This window comes from Paramisgurnus dabryanus, chromosome 15 (genome assembly GCF_030506205.2).
Source record: "Paramisgurnus dabryanus chromosome 15, PD_genome_1.1, whole genome shotgun sequence".
Classification (NCBI taxonomy): domain Eukaryota; kingdom Metazoa; phylum Chordata; class Actinopteri; order Cypriniformes; family Cobitidae; genus Paramisgurnus; species Paramisgurnus dabryanus.
In genome coordinates, this window is record NC_133351.1 from 2,116,402 (window position 1) to 2,132,426 (window position 16,025).

The 16,025-nt window shown below is 32.6% G+C and overlaps 2 protein-coding genes across 8 annotated transcripts in view; one reads left to right on the plus strand and one right to left on the minus strand.

Moving 5' to 3' along the window:
* Positions 1–12,363, plus strand: part of tanc1b (tetratricopeptide repeat, ankyrin repeat and coiled-coil containing 1b) — a 168,729-nt gene extending 156,366 nt beyond the window's left edge. The window contains exons 23-27 of one of the 4 annotated variants that reach the window (XM_065252378.2): positions 3,110–3,139; positions 3,260–3,351; positions 5,509–5,655; positions 6,205–6,305; positions 8,983–12,363. In XM_065252378.2, the coding sequence (XP_065108450.1) occupies positions 3,110–3,139; positions 3,260–3,351; positions 5,509–5,655; positions 6,205–6,305; positions 8,983–10,264 (1,652 nt within the window). In that variant the 3' untranslated portion in view covers positions 10,265–12,363. The remainder of the gene's footprint in view (positions 1–3,109; positions 3,140–3,259; positions 3,352–5,508; positions 5,656–6,204; positions 6,306–8,982) is intronic. The other 3 variants (XM_065252380.2, XM_065252381.2, XM_065252379.2) reach the window with 3 other exon arrangements.
* Positions 766–16,025, minus strand: part of LOC135733618 (WD repeat, SAM and U-box domain-containing protein 1-like) — a 36,522-nt gene continuing 21,262 nt past the window's right edge. For 3 of the 4 annotated variants that reach the window (XM_065252384.2, XM_065252383.2, XM_065252385.2), the window contains 2 exons: positions 15,601–15,748; positions 6,198–6,337 (listed from right to left, as the gene is read on the minus strand). In XM_065252384.2, the coding sequence (XP_065108456.1) occupies positions 6,307–6,337; positions 15,601–15,748 (179 nt within the window). In that variant the 3' untranslated portion in view covers positions 6,198–6,306. Of the gene's footprint in view, positions 945–6,197; positions 6,338–15,600; positions 15,749–16,025 lie in introns of those variants that run through there. The other variant, XM_065252386.1, reaches the window with a different exon arrangement.

A 16,025-nucleotide genomic window follows, 5' to 3' on the forward strand; every position in this document is an offset into this window, starting at 1 on the left:
GGTGGATAATAGCATTGCGGAAAGCTGGAAATTCTCGTCATTGGCAATGGCGGTGAAAGAGTTAAAATGCATGTTAACAAAGATTTTCGTCGGATGCAGATTTAATGTAAAATGCAAGTTACCATGTGGTAGGGCTGCTCACTTATGGGAAAAATCATAATCCCGATTATTTTGGTCAAATTCTTAATCCAGATTTTTTTTTTGTAAAAAAAAACATATTTTTTTATCCTGATTATTTTGGTCAAATTTGTAGTCCTGATTATTTTTGGTAAAAATCATAATACTGATTATTTTGGTAAAAATCGCAATCCCGATTATTTTGGTAAAAAAAAAACACAATCACGATATATTTTTGTAAATATCATGATCCTTGGTTATTTTGATCAAAATCCTAATCCAGGTTATTTTAGTCAAATTCGTAATCCCGATTTTTTTTCCTTTAAAATTGTAATCCGTTTTTTTTTTTTTTTTTTTTGTAAAAATCATGATCCTGTTTTTTTATTGTAAGCCAGATTATTTTTGTCAAATTCGTATCCCCCAGTGGGGGGGGGGTCAAAGTCATAATCCCGATTATTTTGTTAAAAATCATAATCCTAGTTATTTTGGTAAAAATCATTATCTTAATTATTTTGGTCGAATTCTTAATCCATTTTTTAAAACATAATCCCAATTTTGTTTTCATAATCCCGATTTTTTTTTTTTTTTTTTTCGGTATGTTACAGCCCAGGCTCTTGGGAAGCAACAAAAAAACACAAAACTAGAATAGCCAAACAAAAAAACATTTATTGAATTACAAACAAGTTAAAATAAGAAAATGTTAAACATCATTGCTGCTCCAGTGCCAGTTGCCAAAGAGCGAGAGAGTGGAAAGTTGACCAGGGTTTAAAATGGCTTCTCTCAGGTGATACCAATCAGCCAGTTGATGTCAATGAGCCTTCACTTAACTAAAACAAATTACAAATTAGAACAGAAAACCAAAATACAAACCTAAGACATAACACAGTAAAAATCATAATCACGCTTATTTTGATGAAAATCATAATCCTGGTTATTTTGGTAAAATCGTTATCTTGATTATTTTGGTCAAATTCTTAATCCATAATTTTTTTTATTATTATTATTAATAAACATTCACAATTTTTTCATAATCCCGGTTATTTTGCTAAAAATCGTAATCCCAAATATTTAGGCCAATTCTTAATCCAGATTATTATAATTTTTTGTAAAAACAATAATCCCATTTTTTTATCCTGATTATTTTGCTAAAATTCATAATCCCGATTATTTTGGTCAAGTCTTAATCCAGATTATTATTATTATTTTGTAAAAAACATAATCCCGATTTTTTTTTTTTTAAATCCTGATTACTTTTAGGAAAAATCACAGTCCCGATTATTTTGGTCAATTCTTAATACAGATTATTATTTTTTGTAAAAACGATAATCCAATTTTTTATCCTGATTATTTTTAGTTAAAATCACAATCCCGATTATTTTGCCCACATTCTTAATTCTTTTGTTTCCAATTCATAATCCCAATTATTTAGGTAGAAATCCCAATCCCAATATTTTGCTAAAAAATACGCAATCCTGATTATTTTGTTTAAAAAAAAACACAATCACGATCATTTTTTTGTAAAAAAAAATCTGTAATCCAGATGATAAATAATCTTTTTTAAATAATCTGTAATCCAGATTTTTTTTGTAAATATCGTGATCCTGGTTATTTTGATCAAAATCCTAATACCGGTTATTTTAGTCAAATTCGTACTCCTGTTTTTTTTCTTCGAAATTGTAGTCCTGATTATTTTACTAAAAATCATAATCCTTTTTTATGTAAAAAATTTTAGACAAATTCGTATCCCTGTTTTTTTCCCAAATCGTTATCCCTACAAGTACTTTACTCAATTCAATGGATTTGTGTTTTTTTTTTTTGCAATAGGCCACACGTGCCAAAGCAATTGCCCCTTCAGAAGTGGCTTACAAACACATCAATCCAGCGGCGCGTAATTCATATTTTAAATGTGAGGGAAAGTTTTGCCTCGCATGAAATTCATAAAACTTTACAAATATAAACAGGATTTTAGTACTTAGCAATCTGACTTTGAAAAAATCTGAGAACGCATCTGAATGTGTGTCTGTGTGTTTGTGAATGAGAGAGAGAGAGAGAGAGAGAGTGCGATAGAAAAAGAGAGACATGCCGCAATTCACTTGTGCTGATAATAATTGTTTTATCTCGATTATCTTGTTTTTTGTTATTGAAAAATCAAAAACGATTAATTGCACAGCCCTACCATACGGTGCTTTTCAGCAGTCCACAGGGAAGAACAAAATGATTTTTGCATTGATCCCCTTTTATAAACTCAGAGACTACCCCGTGTAAATGTTAAAAATACCATTCATCGCATTATGAGAATTGATTACTGTCTGAAGAGGCTAATGCCACCTCACCACACTGGCATTTTTGTGAACCTGTTTTAATAAGTAAAGAAATCAAGATCAAAGAAAGATTTTATTAAATTGATCACTTTGAACTGAATTAATTTTAGTAGCATGAATAATAAATCACAGGAACACACGTGTGGCAGTTTAACCAAATGATTTAGAAAATCTCTACATCATCAGAAGGATTTTATATAACAGACACTCCTTGTAAAACTCAAGATTATTTATTTGTTTATCTGATGATTTGATATATGAATACACACAGATTAATGTTCAACACTTTCCTCGCTTCTATATTTACCTCTGGTATATTTGCTTACTTATTATTTCATCTTTTCCATTAAATGGTGCTGATGCTGGACTTATGACCCTTATGAAAATTAACCATGTTTTTTGTGATAACAGTGTAGTAAATGTTTTGTGTGTGGTGTGTTGATTTCTATTAGCAAAACCATGGTTAATTTTCGTAAGTGAAGTCCAGATTGCTCACCTGCACCCAATCAATGATAAAGAGAAATAAAGACCTGAGCTCTTCTTCTATGGTTATCTTTATGGGAATATCAGGCACTCTTTTGCTGTGACTGGTTTATTTTCTCTTTGCATGTTTCTTTCCATTTTTTCATCCTTCTTTCTCTTTCACCTGCTTTCACTAAAACCCTCATAAGGCTACAGAACTTCACCTTATGATCGAACAGGTACTTTCTTTAGGTAACTTTATCTCATGCCAATTACAGTACATATATATTTCTGCTCATCCGTGTTCTTCTGAAACACTGTTTTAAGTAACTTCTCTCTTTTCTCTCCGGGTATCCAAGGTAACGCAGCCTGGGCGATGGCTACATCCAAACCCGATATCCTCATTATTCTCCTGCAGAAACTTATGGAGGAAGGCAATCTACTGTATAAAGTAAGGATGAAGGTCAAAGTTAAGGAGAGTGGTTCTCAATCCTGTTCTGATGATCAGAGTCAGGTTTGATAGATAAGCGAGAAATGAAATGAGTGAAGTGTGTCACCGGGAACAGGATTGGGAACCACTAGTTTAAGATCTTTTATTCTTCTGGAAGTGGAGTGGCTCAATACTTTATCATTTTGGTCTGCTGTGTAAAGCTTACAGAGGGCAGATGGGTGATTCTTACGAAATCCAGACTTAGAAGGTGTCCAGCATCAGATGTTTTTAAAAAGCCATTGAAGCCAATTTTTTTTGCACATATAAGATTAAGGTCTGAACTTACTATAACCATTATTTTTAGAGGATTTAAGAAATATTCCTATAGAATTATTTACTTTTTTTTAGATTATCATTATAAAAAAATATAATTACCGCAACATGATATTACATTAAATATATGCATTTACAAACTCATGTTTCAGTAATGAGAACTAAAAAGTTGTCTAGGTACTATGACAAACAAAATTTAAACTTTAATCTGGAGAGAAAAATAAGAACTGCTTATCTGGTAGCCATCTTGAGTGTCACAGTCAATTATGTCCCTTACAACAATTTTTTTTTTTTGAAAATGTTAGTTCCTTGAGGGCTTAAACAATGATTGAAAATTGTTCCGTATGATGAGAAAATTGGTCTTGGACACATTTATATTCCTTATTATTGTCTCTAAACATTTACAGTAAAGAAACGTGATATTTGGTGATCATTGGTAAATGTATAGTATAACATGCACTGAAGCTTTTTATTTTTTAGATTTTTTTAATTACAAATATTTCCATGTCAAAGTACCCAAATCCAGTCATGGACACGTTGCGGTAATGACAATTTTCCCTTTAAATGTGGAAAAAAACTACAAAATTGTTTTGTATGACGTCATGTGCAAAATAGTACATGAAGAGATGTTTGTAACTGTATGCTTCTTATTTTGATAGCATTTACTTTTTATATCAAAATGTTTCATGACACCTCATAAGTCTCATTTTGTGAGAATCACCCAGATGTGTTTCTCAAACAAAAAGTATAAGAAATGAGGAGCTCATATGCCTCTAAACCAGTGGTCTCAAACTCCCGGGCCATTTGCGGCCCGCCCTCCCCCTTTACCGCGGCCTGCGGCACCTTTCAACAATAACATAATCTGGCCCGCAGAAAGATTTTTATTCACTTTGTTTCATATTAGTTTGAGTTTTAATTTAAACGTTTAAGGGTTCGTTCACATGTCGCGTCTAACAACGCGTGTTAAAACTAGATTTGTTACTTCTGGGTGGATATCATATGTCAACTACAGATAAGAAAAAGTGCCCAGGTTAAGAAAAGAGGAAAGATGAGGAGAAACATACAGAGGATAAAAGTATGTTTACTGCTATACTGAAGTATAATATATTATTATGTAGCTTGCTATGCAATTACACTATTACATTTTTTCTGTTTAACTAGCTTATGTAACGTAAAGTTTTAGGATCACTTTCACTTATTAATATTTTTCCACATATAATAGCAAATTCATTAAAATTGTGGAATAACAAAGATGGAACATAATAAATTCAATATTATGACTCAAAACAATCCAAAATAAATCAAAACAGAAACACTTACTGGTAGTAATTTTTTTATAATAGTTTATAATTGTATACAGAAATGTAATTTGTTAGTTTAATGCAAAGTTTTAATAGGCCTTAGTTATTAAAGATAAGGTTAAGAAATAATTTACTTACTTTTATGAAATAATGTATATTTAAAAAATAAAAACACTGCTTATATATTTTCAAGTATTATTATACATTAAATAATAGAATTTAAACAGTACATTTACACAAATATTGTACTTTTTTTAACCAAAAATAGCTCTGCGGCCCTCCGATGAAATGTCAATCTCAGAAATGGCCCCAAGCTTTTGAGACCCCTGCTCTAAACGCAACCAATAAAATGAGATTAACCGAGTGCCCGTATAATTTTACACTTTAGTAGATGTATGTACTGTATTTGTTGAGCAGTATGGTAAAGTTTTCATGAAGCTTTTCCAGTAAGTGTGAGTTGTCCAGATGTAATGATTGATCTTCCTCTGTTCTTTATACTCATCTTATATTTCTGTTTCTCTCTCTCCTCTCGTGTCTCTACCAGAGAGGGAAGATGAAGGAGGCGGCTCAGAGGTATCAGTACGCATTGAGAAAGTTTCCCAGAGAGGGTTTCGGTGATGAACTCAAGGCTTTCAAGGAGCTCCGGGTGTCTTTGTATCTCAATCTGTCTCGCTGTCGCCGGAAAACTAACGTAAGTAACCTTTCATCTTACACCTGCTTCAGAAACTTTCCTTCATGTTCAACATTTTCAAGCACACTGTTCAGTAGGAATCCTTGCTTATGCTTATCATTTGATTTTTAAAGAGGTTAAATTACTCTTGGATGTTGATGGATGTCAGAAAATGATGAACTAAACATTAAAAAGTTCCTTTAGTACAGGTTACGTGTCAACCGATTTGAGTTTTTCATTGCTTAAAATACCAGACACGGCAAGATAAGACAGAAATTGCAGAAAGGTCTTGAATTGATTCCCGCTGTATTCAGAAGTAATGACTTGGCTGGTAAAGGACTCGTGACACAATAGAGAGCCAATTTCCTTTCTGTGTCCTTGATCGATCACATCAGGGGAAACGTCAGAAACAGAGTTCATTAATTAAATAACCCATCATTTCAACCCATTCACAAGTACTCGGTTATCCCGCGGTGTGAATCTAAATTCAGCACCTGTGCTTAATGATTGACTTTCATTTGGTTTGGTCGGTTCATTGTGTCTCTCCTGATGTTCACTGCATTGCTGTAGGACTTTGGCATGGCTGAGGAGTTCGCAACCAAGGCTCTGGAGCTCAAACCCAAATCGTATGAGGCTTACTACGCTCGAGCCCGGGCCAAACGAAGCAGCAGGTCAGTTGAACAATATATTGTCAAAACTAGGGCTGTTAAAAGATTAATCACATACAAAATAAAAGTTAGTTTTTGCATAAATATGTGTGTGCACTGTGGATAACTATTTTGTATGTATACATACACACACATGCATATATTTGAAAAACGTTTACTTTATATATATATATATATATATATATATATATATATATATATAAATAATTTTATAATATATAAAATATATATATATTATAAAATTATATATATATCATTTTGATATATTTTAGATTTTATTGTCAATAAAAAATAGAAAAAATCTAAATTATGAGATGATAAAATACAAAATATGACTATAAAAATCGAAATTATGAGATAAAAAAAATCTAAATTATGACTATAAAAGTCGAAATTGAGATTAAAAAAAATCTAAATTATGACAATAAAAGTCAAAATTATGAGATAAAAAAATCTAAATTAAGACTATAAAAGTTGAAATTATGAGATAAAAAACGAAAGTATGAGATAAAAATCTAAATTATGAGATAAAAATACACAATATGACTATAAAAATCTAAATTATGAGATAAAAAAATCAAAATTATGACTATAAAAGTCGAAATTGAGATTAAAAAAATCTAAATTATGACAATAAAAGTCAAAATTATGAGATAAAAAAATCTAAATTAAGACTATAAAAGTTGAAATTATGAGATAAAAAACGAAAGTATGAGATAAAAATCTAAATTATGAGATAAAAATACAAAATATGACTATAAAAATCTAAATTATGAGATAAAAAAATCTAAATTATGACTATAAAAGTCGAAATTGCAAGATAAAATAAATCTAAATTATGACATTACATTACAAATTTCTTACATATATGTGTGTGTGTGTGTGTGTGTGTGTGTGTGTGTGTGTGTGTGTGTGTGTGTGTGTGTGTGTGTGTGTGTGTATTTATATAAACATAATAATTACACACATATATTATGCAAACACAAACTTTTATTTTGACTATGATCGCGATTAATCTTTTGACAGCAAAACCTATTGAGCTGACATGTTTTATGGGATTATTTTGACCAGATTTAAAGGCAGTATCTGATGTATCATTTATAAAGTAAAATCCCAAAATAAATTGTCCTATAAAAAAAAATCAAGGCTGTTGTATTGTAATATTTAAGAGTAGGGTTGTATAATGATCAGTGTTGGGTAAGTTACTCAAAAAAATCTCATTAATATTAATGCTAATAATAATCAACCAGTTTAAAGTGAGAATTGTAAACTAAAACTATTTTAAATCCACTATCTTATTATAGTATACATAATTGTTTTACAGTCCATACACAGTATTTATTAACATCAGAAGTAACTTTAATTAGATTACAAGAAAAATAAGAGTAATCCCTTACTTTACTTTTACAAAGGAAAAGTAAATAAATTACAGTAACTAATTACTTAGTAACTGGTTACACCCAACACTGATAACGATTAATCGCAACTAATTGCTTGCAGAATAAACATGTTTGTTTACATCATATATGTTTGTGTACTGTGTATAACATTTATGTATACAGTATATATAAATGCTAGGGTTGTCAAAATGAACGAGTTAATAACGCATTAACGTAAATTCATTTTAACAACAATTTCTGTTTGACACTTGTGTAGCATGTTATTGGATAAATTAAAACGCAGCCTTAGACACTAAACTTTGCTGACTCTTAATAAAGCATCTAACTTAAAATGTTAAATTAATCGCACATTGTTTTTTAAATTTACGTTAAGTTGTGATTAATCATGAGTTAACTCATGCAATCATGCGATTAATCTAGATTAAATATTTTAGTCATTCGGCAGCCCTGATAAATACACACACATACATTTATATATTTAAGAAATATTTACATGTGTATATACATTTTTATATTTATATATCATCTATATTTAGATACTTAATCTACATAAAAATTCTTAAAATGATATATGTATTTGTGTGTATTTATATATACATAATTATTATACACAGTACACAAACACATATGATGCAGTGGCGGCTGGTGACTTCTTTTTTTGAAGCGCACGATGCGAAGTTCATCAAAACATGTTTGTAGCTTGTCATGTGTGTGGTTAATATGTGTTCTGCGCTTTGAGAGATTGTGTGTGCATCACGTGTCATGCCAAAATAAGTGCCTGCTGCCTTGAACTTGAACTTAAAAGGAGACACTCGCGTGTGCCAGATACTCGCACAATCTCATGCGTAATCAGAGTTTAGTGTTAAGTGAGTGTCTTGCGTGTATTTAGGGAACGTGAGCGTCTCTTTTATCATAAACGGTTTTGACGCGTCTCCAGCAGGCACTTATTTTGACACAACACGTGATGCACACAGGATCTCTCCACACGCATGACACATATTTTGGAAAAGGGAACCACACAAGTGACAATCCGAACACTTATTTTGAATTAGCGCATCCTCGGAAGAGCAGTCACGAGCCGCCACTGATATGATGTAAACAAAAATTTTTTGTTACTTTTTTACTTTTATTCTGCAAACGATTAGTTGCGATTAATCGTTATGCAGCCCTATTTAAGAGTGACCGAAAAATAAGTGTTCATCTTTTCATTGTTCTTACATGACAATATTTTCTATCTATATTATCCTAAAGACTTTCTGTCTATCTCTGTGTGTGTGCAGGCAGTTCACTGCGGCGTTAGCCGACCTACATGAAGCCTCCAAACTCTGTCCAAATAACCGTGAGATCTGTCGTCTGCTGGCCCGCGTGGAAGAAGAGTGTAAACAAATGCAGCACGCTCAGATCAAACAACTAACAAACCCGACGGCACCGGATCAAGAACGCTGTCAACCGGAGGACGACGACGACGAAATGACGGAGCGCAGTCTGGGACACGACGTCGACGAAGAAGATGAGGAGGCTTCTGAGGGCTGGTCGCAAAACATTTACTCCCTCAATCGGACTGTGACGGATTCTAACGGTCAACAGTCGGGCCGTTCGGTTTCACCTCCTCACAGACAAAGCCTTCGACACCCGCACAGAGAGTCTGTGACTCAGAAGAGTTTCAGCAAACAGGCCCAGATTGTCAAAACCAACCAGCACCACGGCTCTTTACAGGCAGGGTCTTCACGACCCCCAAATACTAAGACCCAATCGCAGTATGCGCCCTCCAGTCCGATCCCAAGCCGGCACATATCTAGCGTACTGAAAGCGGGTCCGGGTATCGACATCAGCCCTCTACCGACCAGCAGCGACGACGCAGGACGATCGAGCCGTCATGAAATCAAAGATCACCACCTCGTGCCGGTTCGCTCCTCCAAGACGCAAGAGCGAGTCTCAGCTCAGTCTTTGGAGGGGATGGTGCCCTCCACGGCCACCGGAGACTCGAGAAAGGACTGGAATCACGGGCCGGGTTCACAGACCAGCAGCATGCGCGTCTCCAGCTCCACCAGCAGTCTGGCGTCCAGCAGCAGCTTATCCGACGGTGGAAAATCACAAGGCCCGGACGTGCGAACCAAAACCGTTTCGGACAAACCTAAGATCGGCCAGGGATGCTCTAAACCCAGGCCGTTTATGGGGATCATGGACAAAACGGCTCGCTTTCAACAGCCGCCACCGAGTCATCCTCCGATATCTCGTGGTTGGCAGAGTCAATCTACAGAAGGGCTGGTCGGCCACAGCGTCTCGTCTACTGGTGTGAACTGCGAACTCGGGTACCCCAAACCGCCCAGCGCTTTCAAAACTCCGTCCCTGAGCATTCAGCACAACGGCAGTCTACACACGAAAGAGTTTGACAAGTTTTGCCCAACCGCCGCCTGTCACAAAGACTCCAAACCATCTGTAGGCCTGGCTCATTCCTTTACAGACAATACAGCCAAACAACCCGGCCTCGCTCGAGAAAACCCCAACATTCATGTAGCCTCAATGAAACCAAAGAGATCCTTTATAGAGTCAAATGTTTAGGGTGTATTTCATATCACGTCAACAGCTTTTTATTAGTGGAGGTTTATGGGATGCTGATAAATATATACACAGTATATACACCACTGGTGAAAAGTTTAGGATCACTTGACTTTATTGTTTCTCATGATCTTACAAAGCTTTTGATCTGCATGAATGCTTGAAATTAGAAATGTTGACTGTGCCAAAATATTTCTTTCATTACAAAACATTGCAATGCAAAAAATGATTTAAGAAAACATTTTCTTAGTATTTTTGTCTTGTTTTTAGTAAAAATATCTAAAAATTCCTATTTTATAATTGCAAACTTCCACACTGCAAAAAATGATTTTCAAGAAAAAAATTCTTAGTATTTTTTTTTCATTAAAAATATCTAAAAATTCTTTAAGATGCTTTTTCTTGATGAGCAAAATGATCCAAAAAATAATTCTAGTTTTTTTTTAACCAAAAATATCAAATTTAAGTGATTTTGTGCATAAAACAAGCAAAAAAATCTGCCAATGGGGTAAGCAAATTTTTCTTTAAATTTTCACAACAATTTAGTGTTTAAGAAAAATGTTCAAGATTTTTTGCTTACCCTATTGTCAGATTTTTTTTGCTTGTTTTATGAGAAAAAATCTGTTAAATTTGATATTTTCGTCTAAAAACTAGAATTTCTTTATGAAAATAGAAAATAAAAGCATCTTAATTTAAGAATTTTTTATATTTTTACTGAAAACAAGACAAAAATACTAAGAAAATGTTTTCTTGAAAATCATTTTTTTGCAGTGTACAAAGCTTTTAATCTGCATAAATGCTTGAAATTAGAAATGTTGACTGTGCCAAAATATTTCCTTCATTACAAAACATTGTACTATTAGTTTTTATCATTACAAACTTCCATAGTTTAGAAATTAAAATTATGAAGTTATATAAAAACTATGAGTTTGTATGGTGAAGCCAAACTGAAGTAACTTTTTTTAATTTTGAGTTGTTTTTTGCTTTTCCTTCTTTGTCTGCTTTGTTAAAATTAGCAGATGTTTGTATTTGTCTATAAGCTATAATCTCTGAAGATCATGAGAAACATGAATACAGTCGAGCTTGACCAAACTTCTGATTTATTTACACAAAATCAACACAAGACTAACAACCTTTTTATTAGAGACAGCACATTTATACTCTAAAGTTCAGACTCAGATATTAATCTGCCAAGCAGGTACAGCTCACTAATACTGATAAAACACAGACAGCAGACGACTCTGGGCCGGATCGGCGCCGGAACGGCTGACTTCGGCATGGATCTGGTGCAGATCCGGCCCAGAGTTGTCTGCCGTCTGTGAATATTAATGCGTTTAAACCCATAAAATGGGTTGATGACATCTTCACCAGAGCTGCTGATTTACTGTCAGATCATCTTTGGGCTCGTGAGGAGCTTCATGTTGACCAGCGTTCCTCTTATAATACAGATCTGACTCTCTAACCGTGTACATATATTGTCACAACGTGTATTGTTTGTGTTCAATCTTTTCCATGCATTTTTGAATGCCATGATGTTTGAGGTTACTAAAGAAAAACTCTACCTGGGTTTGTATGTTTGTATATTTGAATTTGCTCTTCAGTGTTGAAGTCTATTCTTTTCTTGTACCTGCTTGTTGTTCCTGTCTAGATTAATTTATTTACGGCTTTGTTTTTGGCGACTGTAAAGCAATATATTTTATATAGTTATTTTTGCACAGCTACTTAAAAGAGAAATACAAACGGGAGGCTAAGTGTGAGTGCACGATACAGATAAAAGATTTAGAGAAATGATATAAAGATGATGATGATGATAGATCTGAGATGAGCAGCAGGTATTTTTTAAATGTGTATACAGTGTATATTTTTTTCTGCAACTGTTGCCTCATTCTGTGAACTGTACAATCTGTTATTATAATACTGTATCAAAATAAATTTCTGCCATGATCCACCTAAAACCCATTATTCATTGAAGTTTGATTCTAGTGAACAAATTTTTTTTTAGATTTTTAGACAAATTTGACATTATAATTTGGGTATCACTATAATAAGGTTCAAGTTGATAATGAACAATACATCTGCAGAATTAATTTATCTTTATGTAAATTTCAACGTATTACAGAAATGTTTTATAATTAAATGTTGTATTGGTTAACATTAATTCACAACAAATTAACATGAACACTGTATTTTATACAGCATTAATCAATGTTTCAAGTCAGCTAGTAACTATAAATCCTACTGTAAAGCCGTGTGGGGCAGTAACTAGTTACTGTAGTGTTACTTTCCCAGGTAGTGTTACTAATTAATAAAAAAATATTTTAAATATAAAAATACTTTGTAGAAATTCTGTGAATAAGGTGTGTTATAAACCAGAATCAATACCCAACAAATGAAGGGACTGCTCATGTAAAACATTTTTTTTTTTTTTTACATTTGCAGATTTATGAGTAAGATCCAGCATTAAGGACATGACAATTCTGACACGTACACTTGCTTTACTACAGAAAATGCTGATTTTTTTTTTTTAAACAATTAAACTAAAACTTTGCATTTTTAGATTTCAGTATGGTTAATACATTTGACACTTGCATGGAATTTCTCATTTACATTGTCATCTTTTGTGCCAAGTAAAGGTGAAGGGTCCGTGTAACGCTTCACAATTCAATTTTCAGACCATACATGTAAATGCAAAACAAAACAAAATAAACCTAAAAGTTAATTTTTCATTTTTTCTGGAAAACCTTGTCATTGGATAATTGTCATTTTTCTCTCCTTTTCTTAATTTTACTTTTACTAAATAAAATTTAAGAAATAGAACATTTAAACAAATGAAAACTAGGCGATTTTCTCCTTTTTTGTATTTTTCGTTTATCTGTTTGCTGTGTGTCGTACATTAGCGGGGCTATAACGCACGCTTTCGGTGATATTTTATCGTAACGATAGTAATGAGCGCACATATGAATTGTCCACGGCCCGTCAGTATTGCGATTGATTCAGATCACTCTTTTAAAATATGCCCAGTAACAGTGTAAAGATTAATCAGAACAGTACTGACAGGAAGACGATCACATGCAATGATTTTGACGTATTTAGGCTATATTATTTGGTATTTTGGCCAAAGAATGTGAGATAGAAAGCCATGTATCACGTCAAATGTGTAGCCTAATATACATATAACACAGATGTGAAATACAAGCTAATAAATATGTCAATTTATTTAACGTTACCTTATAAGTATTACTTTAACATGAACTTATGTGTGTGTATTTATATATACATAATATTTATACACAATACACACACATATGCTATGTAAACACAAACTTTTATGTTGGATGCGATTAATCGCGATTAATCTTTTGACAGCCCTATTAAGTAGTAATTATAATGTAACCTTAAATAAATTAAACTATTAACCTGTATTTTACATCTGTGTTATACGTATACATATTTGACGTGATACGTCTTTGTAGCTCAAATTCTTTGGCCAAAAAACCAAATAACAGCCAAGGTACATTAAATACGTCATAGCAAAATTATTGCATGTGATCGTCTTCCTGTCAGTACTGTTCTGATTAATCTTAACATTACTGGACATATTGATCTGGATCAATTGCAATACTGACGGGCCGTGGACAATTCATATGTGCGCATATTACTATCATTACGGTAAAATATCACCGAAAGAGTGTGCGTCGAGTACGACCCACAGCAAACAGATAAACGAAAAATACAAAAAGAGAAAATCGCCTAGTTTTCATTTGTTTAAATGTTTCATTTCTTAAATTACAATTTAGTAAAAGTAAAATTAAGAAAATGAGAGAAAAATGACAATTATCCAATGACAAGGTTATCCAGAAAAAATGAGCTTTTAGGTTCATTTTTTTATTTTTGCATTTACATTGTATGGTCTGAAAATTTAATTGTGAAGCGTTACACGGACTGTGAAGTTACAACCTACAAATATACTTATAAAAATTATAAAAGACTACTGAAGAAAATTTTTTGTATATCAAGTAAAAATTAGTGCATGAACAGTAAATTTACTACGTGAAATGTATAAGTATGTATAAAATAAGTATATTTTTGCGGTTAAAAATATATATTTTTTAAACCTGTTATGTTTAGATTTGTAACATATGTTTTTTTCCAATGCCACGTGAATATAAATTTTTTAAAACATATAAAAAGGCCCAAAATATATTGGTGAAAAATACATTTTTGTAAACATATTTTAAAATATATTTCAGCACTTTTTTGCTATTTTTTCTTTTTTTGCTATTTTTCTAAATTATATATTTTTTTGCTATTTTTGCTATTTTTTGAAATATATTTAAAATTATATTTGAAAATATATTTTAGCCATATAAAATATTGAGTGGTTAAAACATGTGTCCTGTATGACAGTCTCACAATATTTACAGGTTGTTTTTTCCTCATTTAAGGACTATATTAAGCGCTACAAGATATACCAAAATTTTGACAAATGAGCATATGGCAATGGTTGGTTTGCAATAGCTGAATGATTTTAATACTTTAAAATTTTATGTATAGTTCGAGTTTTTATGTTGATGCAGACAAAAGAGAGAGATTAGCGAGAGAGTGATGCTTTTTATCCCTGAAATAATGTAAAAGAGGTATGTTGGTTATATAATTTTAAGTATATTTTATTATACTTTAATTGGATTTTACAAACTTAAAGCATTTTCATATAGCATATCGTCTATTACATTTTCTGGCACTGGCAAGTTATCACTGATCATATCCCCTCCCAAAATATCACGAAGCCCTACACAAACGGTAAAAAACAAACGGTGCTATATAGCACCAAAACAGTTGCTTTGGATCGTAACGATAGAAGAACTATTTTAGTGCCATATAGCACCGGTGAAGAACCAGTGAAGCACCAGTGTAGAACCATATAGGGGCCATATAGCACCACATATGGTTCTACATAGCACTATATGGTTCTACACAGGTGCTTCACTGGTGCTTCACTGGTGCTTCACCGGTGCTATATGGCACTAAAAATGGTTCTTCTATCGTTACGATCCAAAGCAACTGTTTTGGTGCTATATAGCACCGTTTGTTTTTTAGAGTGAAAAAATTATTCATTCAATTTACTAAAATTTTTTAAGGTAAGTGGTTGCAATCAATTTATTTAAGCTACATTTAAACAAAAGTGTTTTGCTATTCACTTTTTTTGTTTTCAGTGTATACTTTATTCATTTATTAATGTATAAATACAAAAACGCTTCATTTGCTGGGGTTCTCTCATAACTTTATGAGGCATTTTCATCAATCAGTGATCAGATGTCAGTGCTGATGTGAGATGTGCTTACTGGTTGGCTTTATAGCACTGTATGGCCGTCTTCAGGCTTCTGTTAGGAATCAGTAGGGTGGTTTTTAAAGGCAGGTTATACACAGGACTCAAGTGATTTGGAGTATTGATCCAGGTCTCAATAGCATCTCTCTCATAGGAATATCCATCTGTTAAAGACAAGAGTTTTACATGCTAAAGACATTTTTAACAATCTACTTGAGTTTGTTTGAACTTTAAATCAAACTTTCTAAAATGGCTCCCAAAAACAACAAAATTTTATTGGCCAAAACTGTGTTTTAAATATATGCTAAATACATTTTTTGAAAAGTTAAGCTTAATTGAATATATTTTTGAATTTGAAAATATATTTAGTTTTAACCTTCATATATTAACATATATTTCAAAATGTATTTCAGCGGCAACAAAAACATTTTAAATTTTACA